General features: G+C 42.6%; 2 protein-coding genes across 5 annotated transcripts in view; both read left to right on the top strand.

Annotated features, from left to right (window-relative positions):
- The window catches only part of LOC115178181 (phosphoinositide 3-kinase regulatory subunit 5), a 28,095-nt gene extending 21,194 nt beyond the window's left edge, over nt 1–6,901 (top strand). The window contains exons 11-18 of the mRNA XM_029739243.1: nt 2,644–2,769; nt 2,867–2,998; nt 3,140–3,233; nt 3,618–3,694; nt 3,826–3,919; nt 4,074–4,159; nt 4,684–4,799; nt 5,296–6,901. Of these exons, the coding sequence (XP_029595103.1) occupies nt 2,644–2,769; nt 2,867–2,998; nt 3,140–3,233; nt 3,618–3,694; nt 3,826–3,919; nt 4,074–4,159; nt 4,684–4,799; nt 5,296–5,443 (873 nt within the window). The 3' untranslated portion in view covers nt 5,444–6,901. The remainder of the gene's footprint in view (nt 1–2,643; nt 2,770–2,866; nt 2,999–3,139; nt 3,234–3,617; nt 3,695–3,825; nt 3,920–4,073; nt 4,160–4,683; nt 4,800–5,295) is intronic.
- A 645-nt stretch (nt 6,902–7,546) lies between these two features.
- Nucleotides 7,547–22,060, top strand: part of LOC115178179 (phosphoinositide 3-kinase regulatory subunit 6-like) — a 28,872-nt gene continuing 14,358 nt past the window's right edge. Inside the window, exons 1-4 of one of the 4 annotated variants that reach the window (XM_029739240.1) lie at nt 7,547–7,638; nt 20,741–20,835; nt 20,961–21,062; nt 21,858–21,949. In XM_029739240.1, coding sequence (XP_029595100.1) covers nt 20,823–20,835; nt 20,961–21,062; nt 21,858–21,949 — 207 coding nt within the window. In that variant the 5' untranslated portion in view covers nt 7,547–7,638; nt 20,741–20,822. Of the gene's footprint in view, nt 7,639–17,236; nt 17,428–20,740; nt 20,836–20,960; nt 21,063–21,857; nt 21,950–22,060 lie in introns of those variants that run through there. The other 3 variants (XM_029739241.1, XM_029739239.1, XM_029739242.1) reach the window with 3 other exon arrangements.

Raw genomic sequence — 22,060 nt, 5'->3', positions numbered from 1 at the left:
CCAACTTCAGCTTCAATTTTTTTGTAACTTGTTGAATATGCAATTTAAGAGAGGCCGTCATCAATTAAAATTCCAAGATATTTATATGAGATTACAGTCTCAATCTCATTGCCCTGACAGGTAATAGGTAATAGGTGAAAGGTTCAGAGATCTATATCTTGCTTTAGAAAACACCATAAGTTTAGTTTTGTCAGTATTGAGGATAAGCTTCAATTGACACAAGGTATGTTGAACAGTATAAAAAAACAGTTTGCAAGTTCTGGAAAGCTTTTGTGAGAGACGAGGCACAACAAATAACAGTATCATCAGCATAAAAGCGAAGTTGCACATTTTTGTCTAAATTATTTATATAAATATATATAAGTACAGAGCCATCAACTTGAGTGCAATATCAGACAGATAGTTAGCAAACCATACAACTGCATGCTCCGAAAGACCTACACTCGACAATCTCTGCCTCACTATAGCATGATCAATTGTATCAAAAGCCTTAGGGAGATCAATAAAAAGTGAGACAGTGCTGTTTTTTGTCAAGGGCTTCAGTGATATCATTAATTAGGTTAATAGTATAGTGGCTGTTTTTAAGTGGCCCTGTCAGGTTTATAGTATAGTGGCTGTTTTTAAGTGGCCCTGTCAGGTTTATAGTATAGTGGCTGTTTTTAAGTGGCCCTGTCAGGTTAATAGTATAGTGGCTGTTTTTAAGTGGCCCTGTCAGGTTAATAGTATAGTGGCTGTTTTTAAGTGGCCCTGTCAGGTTTATAGTATAGTGGCTGTTTTTAAGTGGCCCTGTCAGGTTTATAGTATAGTGGCTGTTTTTAAGTGGCCCTGTCAGGTTTATAGTATAGTGGCTGTTTTTAAGTGGCCCTGTCAGGTTTATAGTATAGTGGCTGTTTTTAAGTGGCCCTGTCAGGTTTATAGTATAGTGGCTGTTTTTAAGTGGCCCTGTCAGGTTAATAGTATAATGGCTGTTTTTAAGTGGCCCTGTCAGGTTTATAGTATAGTGGCTGTTTTTAAGTGGCCCTGTCAGGTTTATAGTATAGTGGCTGTTTTTAAGTGGCCCTGTCAGGTTAATAGTATAGTGGCTGTTTTTAAGTGGCCCTGTCAGGTTAATAGTATAGTGGCTGTTTTTAAGTGGCCCTGTCAGGTTTATAGTATAGTGGCTGTTTTTAAGTGGCCCTGTCAGGTTAATAGTATAGTGGCTGTTTTTAAGTGGCCCTGTCAGGTTTATAGTATAGTGGCTGTTTTTAAGTGGCCCTGTCAGGTTTATAGTATAGTGGCTGTTTTTAAGTGGCCCTGTCAGGTTTATAGTATAGTGGCTGTTTTTAAGCGGCCCTGTCAGGTTTATAGTATAGTGGCTGTTTTTAAGTGGCCCTGTCAGGTTTATAGTATAGTGGCTGTTTTTAAGTGGCCCTGTCAGGTTAATAGTATAGTGGCTGTTTTTAAGTGGCCCTGTCAGGTTTATAGTATAGTGGCTGTTTTTAAGTGGCCCTGTCAGGTTTATAGTATAGTGGCTGTTTTTAAGTGGCCCTGTCAGGTTTATAGTATAGTGGCTGTTTTTAAGTGGCCCTGTCAGGTTAATAGTATAGTGGCTGTTTTTAAGCGGCCCTGTCAGGTTTATAGTATAGTGGCTGTTTTTAAGTGGCCCTGTCAGGTTTATAGTATAGTGGCTGTTTTTAAGTGGCCCTGTCAGGTTAATAGTATAGTGGCTGTTTTTAAGTGGCCCTGTCAGGTTTATAGTATAGTGGCTGTTTTTAAGTGGCCCTGTCAGGTTTATAGTATAGTGGCTGTTTTTAAGCGGCCCTGTCAGGTTAATAGTATAGTGGCTGTTTTTAAGTGGCCCTGTCAGGTTAATAGTATAGTGGCTGTTTTTAAGCGGCCCTGTCAGGTTTATAGTATAGTGGCTGTTTTTAAGTGGCCCTGTCAGGTTAATAGTATAGTGGCTGTTTTTAAGTGGCCCTGTCAGGTTTATAGTATAGTGGCTGTTTTTAAGTGGCCCTGTCAGGTTTATAGTATAGTGGCTGTTTTTAAGTGGCCCTGTCAGGTTTATAGTATAGTGGCTGTTTTTAAGTGGCCCTGTCAGGTTTATAGTATAGTGGCTGTTTTTAAGTGGCCCTGTCAGGTTTATAGTATAGTGGCTGTTTTTAAGTGGCCCTGTCAGGTTTATAGTATAGTGGCTGTTTTTAAGCGGCCCTGTCAGGTTAATAGTATAGTGGCTGTTTTTAAGCGGCCCTGTCAGGTTTATAGTATAGTGGCTGTTTTTAAGCGGCCCTGTCAGGGTTGGGGTCAATTCTATTTCAATTCAAGTCAATTGGGTAGATAATTGAAATTGGATTTATAATATTTATGTTTTTTTTTCAATTTATAAATTGAACTTCAATTCACTTCCTGATGAGGTTGACCCAAACCATGTTACAGTTTCTGGTGAACCATAAGAAAGATCTCTAAAGCTTAACCTCAATTCTAGATTATGGGTTGATAGCTGTTTAGGAGACCGTTTCCCTCAGGACCGAGGTTGGCAAAACCCTGCGATAGAGCAGCGGAATTAAATTCAGGATGAGTCGTCAGGCAATGTTTCTGTGGCCATACAATACTATTACTACTCTGCAGCTAAAGTGAAGAGAGTCTGACGTATTGTTCTTTTAGGACCTCAACAATCTGGGCACAGAAGACAGCACTAACGACATAGCCCGTTTTATTGGTATGCTGGACCCCTGGTACGAACGCAACACCTTGAGCCTGCTCAGTCTACCAGCCAACGTGGTGTGTCAGGTAAGACCACATTTTGTATGACATGTCAAATGATGAATATGATTGGAAAATTTATGTTGTCTCACACACAGTCAATGGTGTTCACTGTGTCTTGCAGCAAACCTCTAAGATAGAGTCCGAGTTGTATGATAGTTCCTATGAGGATCGTCTGCCCATCCTGGCTGACCTGGTGCTGTACTACTGTCGCCATGCCACCAGGCCTGCACTGATGCAGCTCTACCAAGCTGAGGTGAGGCCTGGATTCTCTTTTCTGTCCTTTTTCTGTCTCTCTTTTTCACTCTCACATACACACACACACTGCACATCTCCTATACTCAACCTCCATGTTATAAATGTGTGTGTTGAGTGTTTGATGTCCTTGGGGTTGTAGATGACGTTAGCTGGAGGCGAGAGGAGGACAGAGGTTTTCATTCACTCCCTAGAGCTGGGCCACACCGCGGGCACACGAGCCATCAAGGCTATGGGTACGTACATCTGCCTCAGCCCCGTCTCCTAGCAACCAGCCCATAATAAACAACAGGCAGGTAAGATTTTCCAAACAGAAAATATGCGTCTTGACTTCAGCCGGGAGTCCGAGGTTTGGATGGATTATACCTATGGGAACATCTGCTGTTTCAATCTATGATTCAGAAACTCAGTTTGTCTCGTTCCTCCATGTCGTTTCTTCTATGTTACATTACTGAATCTCTTCCACCGCTTTTTGCTTATTAAAAAAACGAAGTGACGCTAAATGTATAAATCATCATTCTTCGTATTCATCATCAATGATTGATTATTCATCTTCATCATCATGTTCAGCTCTATGGCTGTATCCTAATAGGAAAGCTCTGTGTTTGTCCTTTTTGTAGGTGCCGCAAGCAAGAGGTTTGGGATCGATGGCGACCGGGAGGCAGTCCCTCTGATGTTAGAGGTGGTTTACAACAGGGTAAGATGGTGTTCAGCAGCTGTTCATCCTTCTAGAAACATACTGACCGTGTCAACTGCATAAGGAATCAGCATTATCTGATGCATTTCTGATGCATCTCTCTCTCTTTGTCCTTCTTTTTCCTCTCTCAGGTGGTCATCAGTGGGAGAAGTCAATGGACGAAAAAAGACAAAGTTTGCACCTCCATCAACCTGACCAAAGCCTGCAAGAATCCAGAGGAACTAGGTGATATAACTACAGCAATAAAATAAACTATAGTAATATTATAATCTGCGTTCATTCATGAGTTGGACATTTCTTGCCAAATCAGTTAGGTTTGAAAGTTTGTTTCATTAACGCAGACATCATGTTTTGATCCCTTCCTTCCCCCACGGTTTAGATTCAAAGATGGAGTGCTTGCAGTTGACGATGACAGAAGTACTGAAAAGGCAAAACTCAAACAAATCTAAGAAGGGCTACAATCAGGTGAGCAGGATGTTGTCAGATACGAGTCGGTGTGACTCGCGGTTAGACAGCGTACATCAACAACTTTACATAAACCACAGTGCTCTATAAGGACTCCATAAATGGAGCAACATCTCTCGTATCCCGAGAACGAGCTTCTTTCTAGATCAACCCGATAAGAAACCCAATGTACACTTTCACAGACACGTCTCAGTTTCTACCTTAACAGAGCACAACTTTCACTTGAGTTTTTCCTGTTGTTCTCCAACCCTTTTCCTGTTCACTTGATCTTACGTTAATATGACACACTGCATCCTGTAGCTCAGGCAAATATAGCATTAATGCCACTAATAATTATTTTCTATATGTCGTTAGGGCTGGTTTCCCAGACACCGATTAAGCCTAGTCCTGAACTCTTTCACTGGAGATTATCCTTTGGTCATGTTTTTGATCCACGACTATGCTTAGTCTGTGTGTGGAAAAGCGACCCTTGGAGTCCCAAAATATACTTGTTATGCTTCTAATGGTCATTTTCTACTTGACAGCAACTGAGTATTACTGAAGTGAAGGTGGACAAAGTGCAGGTTAGTGGGACTGGTAACACCACCTTCGCTGTGTGTCTGGACCAGGATGAGAAGAAGATCTTCCAGGGTGTCACCAGGTACAGGCATACACACACACACACACACACACACACACACACACACACACACACACACACACACACACACACACACACACACACACACACACACACACACACACACACACACACACACACACACACATACACACACACACACACACACACACAGTCAGTCTTGTACAACTAACCTTGTGGGGACACACAATTCAGTCTCATTCAAAATCCTATTTTCCCTAACCCCTAAACCTAACCTGTACCCTAAACCTAACCCTAGCTCCTAATCCTTAAACTAACCCTAAACCTAATCCTAACCCTAACCCCCCTAGAAATAACATTTGACCTTTTGGGGACCAACAAAATGTCCACAGTTGGTCACATTTTTGTTTGTTTACTATTCTTAGTTAAACACATCCACACAGTCCCCAGAAGTAAAGTTAAACATGCACACGTACACACACAGACACACACTCTCTGACCACAGTGTCTCTTTCCCTCCCTCCTTCTCTCCCAGGTGTGAGGTATCTGTATGCTACAAGCCTGACAGCTCTACAGACTGGAGGTTAGGCCAGAGCCTGTCCGCCCAGATCCAGCCTCTCCACCCCACCTTCTGCTCCCTCCTCTGCCTGCCCATAGCCACCTTCAGTGGGGCACAGCCCTGAGAGGGGAAGACCAGCCTTAAAAATATACTTTAATGTATTTCTGACACTTTTAGACAGCTGGTAACAGAGGGGGAGACTAGTAAGTGGAGGTGAAGAGCCTTGAGTCTGTGGACCAGACTAAAATGAATGGATGAGACTCTTTTTGGAGCCAAGGGACATTATGGCTGCCGGATGGTTCAGCGAACCTCCTGTGATGACTAACATTGCCTGAGACCTACAGACTTCCGTTGGGCTAACACAGTCTTGTGACATTCAGGAGACCCGGGTTCAATACCCAGTTGCTAAAATGGACACTATGGATTCTGTAAATGATGTACATTTGTATACTATATATTTCTTCCCTCAGAATAACTTCATTACACTGTAGCTACACTGTCATTGGTGCAAGGCATTTGGAAGCACTGAAGTCCTCTCTTCCTGTACTGCGATGAGCAACGGTTTCCTGAAATGGGACATTTCTGAAATATCACAGTGACTTCTTTAGACCAGCAGGGGAGTCTATTGTGTTCACTTTCCCACACTAGAGTAATGTATGTCAGGATAAGGAGGTAGGAAAAGTGGCCTTTCTCAGGACTCAAATAGCAATTATGTTAAATGTTGTTTTTACATTTGAATGTATATATTTGACATTGTATTAAATAATCCTATTTTGGCATTCCATTGTACATAATATAAGATGTATCATACTAAGTAGCACCCTGTAATGTTTATTTGACACTGTATTTGACATAAGATATATTTTTTTATTTAGCTGATACTGATGACCGCAGGGACACAAAGGACATGGATATTCCAGGGTAGATTGACATGGTGTCATAGACCAGTTTATGGTGCTACAGAATATACTCATCCAGTCTTTTTGTTAATCAGTTGTCTAATTTATTGTTGTCTACAGCTTTGCACTGCAGAAAATATATAGCAGAATATCAAAATATCAATCATATAGCAGAATAGAATGCACAGTAAAATTGCTTAAAGGGTGAGGTTGGTATTTTAGAAATCTTTGTGTTAAACATGGGTAGGGCTCTGGGTTTATCCTGACTGTGACCTAACCAGTTAACCTGGCATCATAGGAAAACACCACAGATGAATACATTACACATGTACACCGAGTCTACAAAACATGAAGAACACATTCCTAATATTGAGTTACACCCTCTTTCGCCCTCACAACAGCCTCAGTTTGTCAGGGCATGGACTCTACAAGGTGTCGAAAGCCCTTCCACAGGGACGCTGGCCCATGTTGACTCCAATGCTTCCTGCAGTTGTGTCAAGTTGGCTGAATGTCTTTTGGGTGGTGGACCATTGTTGATACACACTGGAAACTGTTGTGTGAAAAACCCAGTAGCGTTGCAGTTCTTGAAACATGCAAACCGGCACCTTCTATCTTACCCTGTTCAAAGGCACTTAAATCTTTTGTCTTGACCATCACCTGAATGGCGCACACACAAAAAAAAATCCTTCTTTAACCTGTCTCCTTAAGCGGCATCAATAAGTGATCATAGCTTTCACCTGGATTCAAATCAAACTTTATTTGTCACATGCGCTGAATGCAAGTGTAGACCTTACCGTGAAATGCTTACTTACAAGCCCTTCACCAACACTGCAGTCTACAGTATGTCATGGAAAAAGCAGGTATTTCTAATGTTTTGTACATTCAGTGTATATTGCTATATAGTTAACTTCAATAAACAGATGTAAAATAAACAGAAATGAAAGGTACTGTACATGTAACAACATATAACAAAATAGTGTTGTCTGGCACTTCTGTTCTCTCCATATGGTACCAGTTTTTATGTTAGTCTTTATTTTGTGTCTTGTCAATGTTCTATAAATTGTATAATATAAGAAATCCTACAATAAATAAATAATGATGAAACAAGATAAAATGATAGGCTACATTTTTTCTGTGTTAAAAATCGATTCAAAGATGAGAAACCTCAACTAAGCACAACATACAAGGAAGTATATGTTGTCGGCCTATTTGATAGGATTTAGCCAATCTAGATCGCCAGGGAAACATTTGAGACATCGTATTGGTTGAATAAATCCTCAGTGGGCGTTGTCATACTGTACTACCCCGCGTGCTGCTGTCACAGCTGCAACTGTAGCAACGTGTGAAGTTGTACTTCCTGAGCAGAGTTCAATCACTCTCATAGAACGCTTATGGATTTCTTTGCTGAACCTAACAGCAGGTAAATATTGATTTTATCAACAGAAATAAGCTCTCTTAAATGTATGGCGTTTTTGTTTTGTTAATTTTGAATGGTTTTATAGTAAGATAATTGCTCTTGGACCATTGCATGATTCATGTTTTATGTTCAAGTTGCACAGTTTTGTGACCTAAATACTGCGATAATGTTACACTGTTAAACTCACTACTGAGATAATGTTTAACTCTTTTTCTGATATGGTGCCAGCGGAGCTTTGATGCATATTTCAAAGCAGTAGTCATCCATGCACAAGTGAGCCCCTGTGACAACAATTTTGGACCCCCTTGTGGCCCCCCTAAATGTTGAGTATGAAATAATTTTTACATAACAAATTTTTGCTATTGTTCTTTTTTTACATCCGTTATTAGACAGTAGCAACGCGGAACACTAATGATTATGAACATGGTCTTTTGCCTGCTAATGCCTGCAATGCAGTGAAGAAAACGATATGACAACAATAACGTCTAATGTAACTGGCCCCTCTAACAGTACAACTGGCCCCAGCTTGGCCCCCCCAGTTGAAATGGTCTAGAACCACCACTGCTCAGTGTGCCTTTGTATTTTGGGGTTGAGAGTTACATAAACTAATTTTTATTTAACCTTTATTTAACCAGGAAGGGCTCATCTCATTACAATATTACTGTGTATTTTGTTTGGTTCCAGTCTTTTACTGTAGCTGTTTATGTTTTCCAGTGAATGAGAATCAGGTACGTTCTTTATCAGTGTGGCAGTGTGCTACTACACTTAGATAAGGTAACTGAGAGTTCAGAATCTGCCACACTGTAACCTAACCAGTTCGATAGCGACTCATAAATAAATCCCACTCCCGAACTATGCATTCAGTATTTCATTGTTGATAGACAGTCGTGAATGAAAGGAATATGGATACATAGAGGGGATAAACAAAGTAGACATGGGAAGAGGTTGTTCTATTTTTAGTTTTTTATTCTGTTTTTAGTCTTTATAAAAAAGCTCCTTGCCATCATGCCTTTTCAAACACACTGCGCCTTAACTGGAATACACAAGGACAACAACAGTTTTTTCTCTCTGCTGAGATAACAACAGTATGATAACACAATGCCTGATTGAAGCTCTGGCTCTGTGGGCGATGTGTGTTTTGTATTGGTGAGTCTAAAGCACAGCTGTCCAGGGTGCATTTCCTCAAGTTTCCTTGTTTTAGATTCAGGTTTCCTGGTCGTTCTGGGATGAGTGGTGGCCTGGTCCCAGATCTGTTTATGCTGTCTTGCCAACTCATATGGTCAACAAGACAGCACAAACAGATCTGGGACCAGGCTAGATTAGTTGTTGGTGATGTTGTTTGGGCAGGGTTCGAATTACTCATCGAGTGTTGGTGCCCATTTCCAGCTATTTAATTACTGTGTTACTACACCGGTATAAGAGCAACTTAAAATGCACTATGCAGTAATCGCTCTGCCATTTCCTGGTTGCTAAAATTCTATGGGTGGCATGCACCAACATGGATTAATTTGAATTGTTTGCCTAATTTCAGTTTATGTGACAAAACAAACAAGTATATTGTAGAGAATCATTGTACCATCTAAACCACTGTGAAATATATTTTCCATATCCAAAGATATTGTATTTTCAGCTGTTTGAAGCTGGTGTACAAAACCTAAAGTAAAAGATGCAAAAATGAAACTTAAGAACAGGAACCATAGAAATAGTGCACATAGAACAAATCTACCGCTTCTTAGACTTGCTTTCGATGCGAATGACAGATCTATAACTCACATTTCTATGTTAATTTTGTCAGGTCGCCCCAAAAGGTTACATATTGCAGCTTTAATGTATGGGTAAAGTGTTAATTGCTAATTGTTCATTGTTAAATGTTCATATTCCGTGAATTTATGTGGGTTCCCAAGTTTATATTTTAAGTGCTTTATAGTGGTGCTCTGATTTGTTATGGGAGTGCCCATAAACCCTGGCCACCCCTGAATATGGACCCTCAGTGATATGACCTATTGGCTTGGGTCTTCTGTATGGTATGCTGGTAGTGTACATAGCTGAGGAGAGGAGAGCTTAGGCAGTGTAATTATAGGTAAAGCCATCTGTCTCAATGGTGTTCCAAAGTAGCAACCCAGGAGTCACTGGGTCCAAACAATCTAGGTTTATGGCATGCCTATGTTGATATAAATCAAGAGTGGCCCTCTTGGGAATATGGTAGCCTTGGTGCCAGTCTGTTCCACTGTGCCTGGTTTCCTTATGGCACCCAGGCTAAGAGTCTGGCATTAGAAATGAAGATTTTGCCTCCTTGTTTAACTGAAGAATTGTAAGTTGAAATGCTACCTTACTCACGGTCTAAGCCTGACGCTATGATCACACTGAGGTGGCAGGCAAACCGCACACACACTTCAGCTCAGACGCACTTCAGTTTTATTTCAACAACACACCACCCGTTTGTTTTCCTAAAGAAGAATATAAAAACAAAGGCCACACTTTTGGCATCGTCGTGTGCAAAGCCTCCTGGGAGGTTGTCTCCACAATGGCTCGACATGCTCCCTGCCAAGTGTGTGTGTGTGTGTGTTGCGACCACGTCTAGTCTGACGCCTTGCGTACATCCTGTCCCAGTGGCGGATAGATTGCATTACACCAAACAACCTCCCTCGATAAATGTTTACGTGGTCATTATAGCATGGCTTATAATGACCACGTACAGCAGCAGTGTATGTCAAAACCAGCCCTACTAGAATCTCCAAAACCATTCCTTAGACATTCAATGGAAAAATGCAATTTATGCTTTAGGCAATGTACAACACCACTAGCCTGGAATCCACAAGCACACTTGTTACAGGGTTGTCACAGGGCTCTAGTTGTAGCTATGGTAACAACCTTGTTTTCAAACCTGGATTTTTGCTTGATAAGAACAGGTTAAGAATGATATTTCCCGTTAAGGAATGAATGGGAAACCGTTAAGTGCAACGTTCTTATCACTTTGATAAGAGGGAGGCCATACACTTTTGATATCGTGCAAATGATATCATTTCAAAACCTTGAACAGTATGTGTTGTAAATGGTTGTAAAAAGCATAGTCATGATAAACCAGGATCAAAAGTAAGTGCTGTACTGTAGGTCTATGTGGAAGTTGAATAGTTGCCAGGGCTATAAAGTGTCATATTTATTTTGGTTAGGTTTACAGTAGTTTTTGTGCGTGCTTGTGTGAACATGCGTGCATGTGCATATTTGTGCATGCATGTGTGTGTACAGTACTGTACAATACAGTTGGCCACTGAGTGCTGGTGCCCAAACAACAACCACCCCAGGAACGACATCCTCAGGTGAACCTCTGTACAGGGGCTGACCCAATTCACACCAACAGACCCCCCCTGGGGACCCCCTCTTTACCCACCCTCTTCCTCCGGTCTTCCTCCATCCAGCCTGATGGTTTTAGCACATGGGGTATAAATCTTCCCCTTAGCCCCGTTGTGTCCAGTCAGAATTGTGTGTGTGTGTGTGTGTGTGCGTGCCTGCCTCCTGAATGTGTGTGTGCATGCTCATGCGTGGGTCTGACGCAAATGTGATGGGGGAACTTATGGTAGAGGGCCAGAGGGTTGCGAGAGTCCAGTGGTCTTGAAACACTTCCTGTAATTGTTCCTGCTGTGAATGCAGGAAATATCCTTGATTGATATCCCCCCCTCATACCAGCAGCATAAAGGGTGCATCTGAAATGCCACCATATTCCCTATATGTAGAATGCACTACTTTTAGGACATAGCCTATGTTTATTTTCTTACAGGTACCTCTGCCACTGGTGGAGGAGAATCATTGACCAGTTTATCTTGTATGGGTTATGGTTACGGAAGGTGATATGGGTCAGAGGGGTTGGATGTAGATTACTGCTTAGTTTGATGGAGGGAAATACTGTTGGTTTTCAATGGTGTCACTTTTAGATTTTTTTTCTGTTCATGGTGCCTTGTTTTTTATGGAAATGATCGATGAACAACATTTTCACCATTTGTTACTGGACTGGTTTCCAACAAAAAAAAACCTTTGTAGTGTTAGTTTGTGACGTGTGGGTTAGCGTTTTTCGTCATGAATCTTGTTCTGGAGGCAGCTCTGCAGAGTGGTCACAAGCTGGCACAGCCACAAAGTCATAAAATCTGTTTTTAAACTTAACCCTAAACTTAACCACACTGCTAACCCTAACCTTAGCCTTAAAGCAGCTGCAAAGTTTGACTTTGCAGCTGGCCTGTCTAAGGGGAAATCACTCAGTTCTGCCTCCAGGACAGAACTCTTGACAATAAATGTCAACTTGCTTGTGACGTGAGGCATTGCTCAACAACATACTGTAGCAACACAATTTAAGAGTTACTATAGCTGGGAAATTTCTTTGCTTATGTCATGAAAGGAATGATCTACTGGACTATTTTGACACTGTGCTTGCCTGGTTTTTCAACTGTGACATAATATCGACTCTACACGAGACTAGTTCTCAAGGTATCTCCCTAGGTTTTGTATACAGGTACATGTGAGCCTACAGTGTATATATACTGCTCAAAAAATAAAGGGAACACTTAAACAACACAATGTAACTCCAAGTCAATCACACTTCTGTGAAATCAAACTGTCCACTTAGGAAGCAACACTGATTGACAATAAATTTCACATGCTGTTGTGCAAATGGAATAGACAACAGGTGGAAATTATAGGCAATAAGCAAGACACCCCCAATAAAGGAGTGGTTCTGCAGGTGGAAACCACAGACCACTTCTCAGTTCCTATGCTTCCTGGCTGATGTTTTGGTCACTTTTGAATGCTGGCGGTGCTTTCACTCTAGTGGTAGCATGAGACGGAGTCTACAACCCACACAAGTGGCTCAGGTAGTGCAGCTCATCCAGGATGGCACATCAATGCGAGCTGTGGCAAGAAGGTTTGCTGTGTCTGTCAGCGTAGTGTCCAGAGCATGGAGGCGCTACCATGAGACAGGCCAGTACATCAGGAGACGTGGAGGAGGCCGTAGGAGGGCAACAACCCAGCAGCAGGACCACTACCTCCGCCTTTGTGCAAGGAGGAGCAGGAGGAGCACTGCCAGAGCCCTGCAAAATGACCTCCAGCAGGCCACAAATGTGCATGTGTCTGCTCAAACGGTCAGAAACAGACTCCATGAGGGTGGTATGAGGGCCCGACGTCCACAGGTGGGGGTTGTGCTTACAGCCCAACACCGTGCCGGATGTTTGGCATTTGCCAGAGAACACCAAGATTGGCAAATTCACCACTGGCGCCCTGTGCTCTTCACAGATGAAAGCAGGTTCACACTCAGCACGTGACAGACGTGACAGAGTCTGGAGACGCCGTGGAGAACGTTCTGCTGCCTGCAACATCCTCCAGCATGACCGGTTTGGCGGTGGGTCAGTCAGGGTGTGGGGTGGCATTTCTTTGGGGGGCCGCACAGCCCTCCATGTGCTCGCCAGAGGTAGCCTGACTGCCATTAGGTACCGAGATGAGATCTTCAGACCCCTTGTGAGACCATATGCTGGTGCGGTTGGCCCTGGGTTCCTCCTAATGCAAGACAATGCTAGACCTCATGTGGCTGGAGTGTGTCAGCAGTTCCTGCAAGAGGAAGGCATTGATGCTATGGACTGGCCCGCCCGTTCCCCAGACCTGAATCCAATTGAGCACATCTGGGACATCCTGTCTCGCTCCATCCACCAACGCCACGTTGCACCACAGACTGTCCAGGAGTTGGCGGATGCTTTAGTCCAGGTCTGGGAGGAGATCCCTCAGGAGACCATCCACCACCTCATCAGGAGCATGCCCAGGCAATGTAGGGAGGTCATACAGGCACGTGGAGGCCACACACACTACTGAGCCTCATTTTGACTTGTTTTAAGGACATTACATCAAAGTTGGATCAGCCTGTAGTGTGGTTTTCCACTTTAATTTAGAGTGTGACTCCAAATCCAGACCTCCATGGGTTGATAAATTGGATTTCCATTGATTATTTTTGTGTGATTTTGTTGTCAGCACATTCAACTATGTAAAGAAAAAAGTATTTAATAAGATTATTTATTTCATTCAGATCTAGGATGTGTTGTTTAAGTGTTCCCTTAATTTTTTTGAGCAGTGTATATTGTTTTGCTGCTCACTGTCCTAACGTTGGGATTTCAAGCCTCAAGCCACACACACACACATACACACACACACACACACACACACACACACACACACACACACACACACACACACACACACACACACCTCATCCTCCCTCATCCCCCACCCCACCCCCTCCAATTCCTACACTCTCTCTTCTTCCAGGGCTGGAAGAAGTTAGTTTACTTTACACTGCCAGGCTGTGGTATGTCTGTGTCCTTGTTGTCATCCGCAGGAGCATACCAGCCAACCCTGTTCATTCCTTTACTGGGTACTGCCACTGGCAGATTGGGAATGTAACCAACCAACATAGTCAAAGCAGAAAATATTTTACACCGTCCATCGCTACCTTGCAGCCCAACCAAGGTGCATGAATAGAGAGACATTGAACACTGGTCACTTCAAATGCTGTTTATATACTGTTGTCTACTCACTGTGTATACATAGTATAGTATACATAGTATATACTGTATTCTCGTAGCTCATCCTAATATATTTACTACTGTACCAGTGTTCATTTTGGCAATCTTTTTATTTATATAGTCTAGTCTTAGTCATGTAAATTCTAGCATAGCATATTTCTATCTGAATGTTCCAAAACGTTGCATCCTGCTGAACGTGCCGCAGGTTGTTAGCCATAGCTAGCTAATGAGGTAACATGACCAGGTGTAGCCTAAACAAATGGTTAACGGTCTGGTCCGCAAGTAGCCTTGTTTTAGAACGGCCAGCGATATGCTTTATGAATGTAAAATGCAGCCCGCCAATGCACAATAGAAAGAAGAAGAAAAAATTGTTGCACCGGTATTATGGGTCATACAGTATGTTTTGAACGGTAGTCTCTCAAGCCATTTTCTCTGAGGAAAAGAGGGAGACTTGGCCACACTGTCTACAGAACCTGGCTATGAAATGCAGTGGGAGGGTTGAGCGAGACTACAAATTCATAGACAGCCTACTTTTCTATAATCAAAGGAGAGAAAATCATCGCTAGACATCGCTAATTTCGTAAAGCAGCTTGTGTTTCTTAACCAGGCAAAGGGTAGCTAACTGGAAGGCCGGTGGTTAGCTACGACGAAGAAAGAGTCGTCTCCGCGTCTGCCAACACTCATCACTTGCTCCCCCACAGGCCAGCAGCTGATGTAGGCTGTGTGTGCGCCGGGTGTGACATGTCCTTCCCACTGCTGAACTGAACTGCGCTGAGCATCAGTGCTGCTAAGATTAATTGTGCTTATCAATGAAAAACTCTAAAAAAAATCGAAAACTCTTGTCCAGTCCCCTTATTAGTCACAGAGATTTAGTCACTTATTAGCCACAGAGATTCGTCTCGTTTTAGTCAACTGAAATGAAAAATATTTTTAACGTAGTTATAGTTTTTTTCTGGGACTATTTAGTCAGTTATTGTCTCGTCAATTGCCACTGAAAAATAGGTGTTTGACGAATATTTTTGTCACTATTTTTGTTGACGAAATGAACACTGTACTGTACATACCATTTGCTTTTCCAAATGTTACACTGTCTATAGACACCACGTAATTAGATTTGTATTCAGGGTTCTGAAACTGCTCACTCTAATATATCTACTTGGATTGTTAATTGATTTCTTGTTTTAGAATCTTTTTTTTATTTGATTTTTTTGCTAGACTTTTGCTAAACTTTGATGTTTGCATAACGTTTTGCCCATAAACGGATTACAATGCCTAGGCCTATTAGACTAAAGTTGCCCAGGTCATAAATGAAATCTCAGCCATGGACTCTACAGTAGTTTTTATAGGGTGCGTGTGTGCGCGTGCGTTCATGCATGCGTGCGTGTGTGTGTGTATGAAACCTTAATCATACACCTGAGTAACCCTGCATGTACTGTAGGGTGTATATAGGTATGTGATCATGTGAAAGGGCATGGTTAGCTGGGTAAACACAGGTGTGACTGAAGTAACGGGAAAGGGTTGTATGTAACCAGGCAGAGAGATTATCAAACCGGATGGGACGGATTACTGAGCCCTGAGTGACTCCACTCAGTGCCTATCAGATTTATACAACTTGCTTTGCTTTAGTCTTTGTTATGGTAAGTCATTGTGAGTGCAGCGCCCTTAAAGAGTGAATTACTGCATACAAATATTTATTTTCCTCCTTGAGGATCACATCTGTTTTTAGCCATGTACCATGTACAATTATACAGTCTGAAAAGGGTATGTTTGATTGTATTGTAGCTCATTGTTTGTGAGTGTTCATGTCCACCTGAGGCCTGGGGTTTTGTGGTGGCAGAGCACTCCCCTCTGCAAACTTGGACTTCAGTCTTGTACTTCTTTCTTGAAGTACAAGCTTTTACCATTGGTTTTAGCTACTCCTATCAAAAGCTCCAAATCTCATCCACCGACAGAGCTCTAGTTGTGTGCCCATATCAAATCTAGCCGATATACAGACCTAGAATTGTCTGCAGATCACAACTCATTGTTGCGACACATACACTTTCCTCCCTCAGTTTGCAAGGACATGAATACTTAGTGCAGAAACTGACATTTTTCAATTGACCGGCTATTTTTAGGCTCTTCATTTGGCAACGCATGAATGAAACCTCTGGGGCACACACACTCACACATATTCATACACACACACGCACACGCGCACACACACACACACACACACACACACACACACACACACACACACACACACACACACACACACACACACACACACACACACACACACACACACACACACACACACACACACTCCAACCTAAATATAGCCTGTTGAGCGTGGTGCAACCCTACGCATTCACACAGAGAGGAAATGTCTCAGGTCCTGTCCTCCCGCCGCACGTAAGGTGTTAAAAAATATATATAATATGTTAGTGTGTCTGTGAGAGACGGTGTTGAAGAGGGGGAGAGAGAGTGAGGGAGGATGGAGAGAAAGGCGAGGGAGTGAAGGACAGAGTGTAGAAAGAGAGAGAGAGAGAGAGACAGACCAAGTCAGAGAGAGAGAGAGAGAGAGAAAGGAAGAGAGTGAGTGAGGGGTGCATCAGGAACAGGAAACGTGTGGTCACCCAGGCAGTTGCTGAGTTGCTGAGGCAGCGCTGTTGTCCCTGTTGCTGTCATTCCCTGAGTCGTGCTTTATTGCAGGGATCACGGTTAAATCCCCTCCAACTAAACCTCCATTTTTCTACTGTAGCCTCAGGAACAACCTCTGGGCAGCCTGAGGGAGAGGGAGAAAGAGAGGGGGAAAAGTTGAGAGAAAGATACAAGAAAGAAAAAAAAAAGATACAAGAAAACAGTAAGACAAAAATAGAGTCAGAGAGAGAGAGAGAGAGAGAGAAAATGCAACATTAAACACAGTTCAAACAGGTTGCTGCTGTTACCTTGCCCCCAAACATCCTCCTCCAAACCTCCACCTCACTTTCCTCCTCCCCCTCTACCTCTCTCTCTCCCACTCTTAGAACACTGCTACTTCTTTCTCTCTCCCCCTCTCTCAGAACACTGCCACTCTCTCTGTCACCACCCCCACCACCTCGTCACTACCTCCCAGTTAGAGGAAGTTCACTCCACTTCACTATTCTCTCTGTCAGACCCTGCAGCGGCACGTTGAACACTGAGCCAGTGTGTCGGAAATTAAGGGAACCTTTTGTGTATCGCTGAAAAGAGGAACCTTTCTGGGAGGGAAAAGGTAAGGGGATTTGTTTTTGGCGGTTCACCTGTTTTGTGTGCTTTGGTCGGTAGGTACTGGATGATGGATGTGTCTGGGATAGAACTTGAAGCTGAGAACTAACATGGAGAGAGGCATTTTGGCATGCACTCTGCCTCTGGCTTAGGGAACCGTTACATGGTTTGTGAGATAGTCGTTTCTTTCCATGTTTTGACTGGATCGGAAATGTCTCAACAGAACATTTGGTGCCACTTTATAGACTAGTAAGGTGACAATTCAATTCAGCTGTGTTATTTTGGGTCAGGTTATTCAAAACTGAGGAAGTAATACAGTTATTTATGCTGAGTGTGTTTCACTTTTTTAAACATCTTAGTGTGCTGTTAGCTGAGGCATGTCCTGAAAGTCAAGTTGTCGGTATAGTTGTTGCAGAAACAATGCAGTATATTCTATTTGGCAATTTAATTCAAATGGAAATATACTTGTAATTTCTTTTACTCCCATATCCTCTATCTCTAAGGCTATCTCTACAGTAATACACCTTTTTATGCTCAGTAATGTTTATAACTCCACAGCAGTTTCACTAGTTCACTGTTCAATATTTACTTAACTCTATTTTTTGAACTGCATTGTTGGTTACGGGCTTGTAAGTAAGCATTTCACAGCAAGGTCTACACCTGTTGTATGCGGCGCATGTGACAAATAGAATAGCATTTGATTTGAATCTATCTATCTTGTCTTGTGATGATGCGTTCTGCATGTACAGTTGAAGTCGGAAGTTTACATACACTTAGGTTGGAGTCATTAAAACTCGTTTTTCAACCACTCCACAAATGTCTTGTTAACAAACTATAGTTTTGGCAAGTCGGTTAGGACATCTACTTTGTGCATGACACAAGTATATTTTTCCAACAATTGTTTACAGACAGATTATTTCACTTATAATTCACTGTATCACAATTCCAATGGGTCAGAAGTTTACATATACTAAGTTGACTGTGCCTTTAAACAGCTTGGAAAAATCCAGAAAATGATGTCATGGCTTTAGAAGCTTCTGTTATGCTAATTGACATCATTTGAATCAATTGGAGGTGTACCTGTGGATGTATTTCAAGGCCTACCTTCAAACTCAGTGCCTCTTTGCTTGACATCATGGGAAAATCCAAAGAAATCAGCCAAGACCTCAGAAAAAAAATTGTAGACCTCCACAGGTCTGGTTCATCCTTGGGAGCAATTTCCAAATGCCTGAAAGTGCCACGTTCATCTGTACAAACAATAGTATGCAAGTATAAACACCATGGGACCACGCAGCCGCCATACCGCTCAGGAAGGAGATGCGCTCTGTCTCCTAGAGATGAATGTACTTTGGTGCGAAAAGTGCAAATCAATCCCAGAACAACAGCAAAGGACCTTGTGAAGATGCTGGAGGAAGCAGGTACAAAAGTATCTATATCCACAGTAAAACAAGTCCTATATTGACATAACCTGAAAGGCCGCTCAGCAAGGAAGAAGCCACTGCTCCAAAACCGCCATAAAAAAGCACGACTACGGTTTGCAACTGCACATGGGGAAAAAGATCGTACTTTTTGGAGAAATGTCCTCTGGTCTGATGAAACACAAATATAACTGTTTAGCCATAATGACTATCGTTATGTTTGGAGGAAAAAAGGGGAGGCTTGCAAGCCGAAGAACATCATCCCAACTGTGAAGCTGTCACGTCCTGGCCAGTATAAGGGTTAATTAGTATTGTAGTTTGGTCAGGACGTGACAGAGGGTATTTGTTTTATGTGGTTCAGGGTGGTGTGTTTGGTTAAAGGGTGTTTGATTTAGTATTTCCGGGGTTTTGGTTTATAGTCTATGTTTATGTATTTCTATGTCTAGTCTGGTGAGTGTGTTTCTATGTTGTGTTGATTGGGGTTGGGACTCTCAGTTGAAGGCAGGTGTTGTCTATCTGCCTTTGATTGAGAGTCCCATATATTAGGGTGTGTTTGTGGTTGTTATTTGTGGGTGATTGTTCTGTGTTGAGCCTATGCTTGGCCAGACTGTTAGTTGTTGTTAGTTCGTTCATTTTTCTTGGTTTGTTATGTTGGTGTTCATTTTGTACTTATTAAATTCTCAAGATGAGCATACACGTACCTGCTGCGTTTTGGTCCTCTTTCACCGACGACAACCGTGACAGAAGCACGGGGGTGGCAGCATCATGTTGTGGGGGTGCTTTGCTGCAGGAGGGACTTTTGCACTTCACAAAATAGATGGCATGAAGAAGGAAAATTATGTGGATATATTGAAGCAACATCTCAAGACATCAGTCAGGAAGTTAAAGCTGACCCCAAGCATACTTACAAAGTTGTGGCAAAATGGCTTAAGGACAACAAAGTCAAGGTATTGGAGTGGCCATCACAACTTATTGTGGGAAGCTTGTGGAAGACTACCCAAAACGTTTGACCCAAGTTAAACAATTTAAAGGCAATGCTATCAAATACTAATTGAGTGTTTGTAAACTTCTGACCCACTGGGAATGTGATGAAAGAAATAAAAGCTGAAATAAATCATTCTCTCTACTATTATTCTGACATTTCAAATTCTTCAAATAAAGTGGTGATCCTAACTGACCTAAGACAGGGAATTTTTTACTAGGATTAAATGTCAGGAATTGTGAAAAACTGAGTTTAAATGTATTTGGCTAAGGTTCCGACTTCAACTTTATACTGTAAGTGTACTCATCACAGATCTGAATATCAAGAAGTCATCGTCTCTCACTGTTGGGAGCTTTCATTTTGACACGATTGGTCGTTTTATACTTGACGTGTGAAGCTGTCCCATAGACCTTCGTACATCCCCAGTCATTTTAGTCTTTGTTATGGGGGATGGTGTGAAACAGGTGGGTAGATGACTGATCTCTAACTAAAGCCAAAAAAACGAAACACTTGGGACGGGGTATAATTCTATTCGCGCGGCGATAAACTAGACTCAGAGAAAGAGGTTGTTTATGAGGCAAGGAGAATGATCAGCCTTGTTCTATTGGAACAGTAGTGTGACTGTGACCGCAGCACCTGCTGCTGAAACTCATTATGTCCAGTCTTACAGCTCGGTGTTGTGTGTGTGCGTGTGTGTGTGTGTGTGTGTGTGTGTGTGTGTGTGTGTTTCGTGGTCAATTCACTGGCTCTACTCTTGGGGACTCACAAGTCCTAACACCTCTGTGCCACAAGAATATCCAGTATATCATTTAAGGCCTTTTTCCTGGTTAAATAAAGAATAACAGCCCTCAAATGCCCATGTCATGCCTCCGGTGGGTACCGCTAACAGCTTTGACTTTCTCCTTGTCCCGTCCCTATAGACACCAGGCCGTGGCCCCGCCATGCATGTGAGACATGACCAACAAGGCAGCCTGAGATAGCTCGAGCAGCCCCCCGAGCAGCATGGAGCCTATAGGTAATATATGGGGAATAGGGTGTCATTTGAAGAGTGGCATGCATGTACATTTGATCCAAAATGGAACATTTGCTGTACGGCTTTTATTAACATTAACTCTTAACCGCTGACCCCTGACTCTCCAGGCAGCTGTGCCCCCTTGGCCTCAGAGTCGGACATTTACCGCAGTGTCCAGGCCGTACTCAGGGAGCTGGAGAGCCAACACCCCTCCTCTGTGCTCAATAAAGGTAAACCCATCAGTAGTTTCCACTAGACTCTTTATGGGGTTTACACACTGTTGAGTTGAGCAGAGCTGAGAGGTAGTGAACCGGCTTGCTTTCCAGTGAGCATGGCTCTGTTTCAGGTCAGGCTGCTTTTGTTGCACATTTCCAGTCTGGTTTGGTCAGAGGTGTCGCTAACTGGCTAGCTTCAACTGGTAGTGCTAGCTAGATGCATAGCAAGCTTCATCAAGTAACCCCCACATTACTGACCCAAAGCTCAATAACGATTCATATGGGTACCCTTATATCACAGGAGGCTGGTGAGGGGAGGACGGCTCATAATAATGGCTGGAAGGAAGTGAATGGAAGGGTTTCAAGCACATGGAAACGATGTGTTTGATACCGTTCCATTTATTCAATTCCAGCCATTACTTTGAGCCTGTCCTCCCCAATTAAAGTGCCACCAGCCGCCTATGCCTTACATACAAAGCATCTAGGTTTAAAATGGACTAAAGGTTCCTGACTTGCCTCTCTGCTCCACCATCCAGAAGGAGTTGATCCTCTTTAATGTTCCGTATTAATCTGCCCAAACCACATGAGAATGACACATAACCACTGCCTGCCAATAATCGGAAAATTGCACTGAGTCAGCTATTTTATCCACGGTTTGGGTTCGTTGTGCAATGGAACAAAGCATTGGCACTGAGTCACACCAGCTATTTGTGTAGCGCTATGTATATGGAAACAACAGAGAGTGCGAGTGCTGTTTAGTGCCATCTGTGGAAATGTTTGCAAGTGCTGAGTGTGTGTTTCTATTCGAAGGGATGCTAAGATGGACGCTGCACAAGAAGGTTCGGAACAATCCTGCCAACAGTCTCATTCTGGTGAGAGTCGTCGTCAAGGAGCTGGAAAGGGTATGTCATCAATGTGCTCCGTTAGGCCATTCCGGGGCCTTATATGGAGAAATATAAGTGTCTGGGCCCTTCATTATTAGTTTTCACTGTAGTGTCAAGAGACATGATAAG

The sequence above is a fragment of the Salmo trutta genome, chromosome 38, assembly GCF_901001165.1.
Source record: "Salmo trutta chromosome 38, fSalTru1.1, whole genome shotgun sequence".
NCBI lineage: Eukaryota > Metazoa > Chordata > Actinopteri > Salmoniformes > Salmonidae > Salmo > Salmo trutta.
The sequence above is the reverse complement of the archived record's forward strand: the minus strand, read 5'-3'. Positions and strand labels throughout refer to the sequence as shown.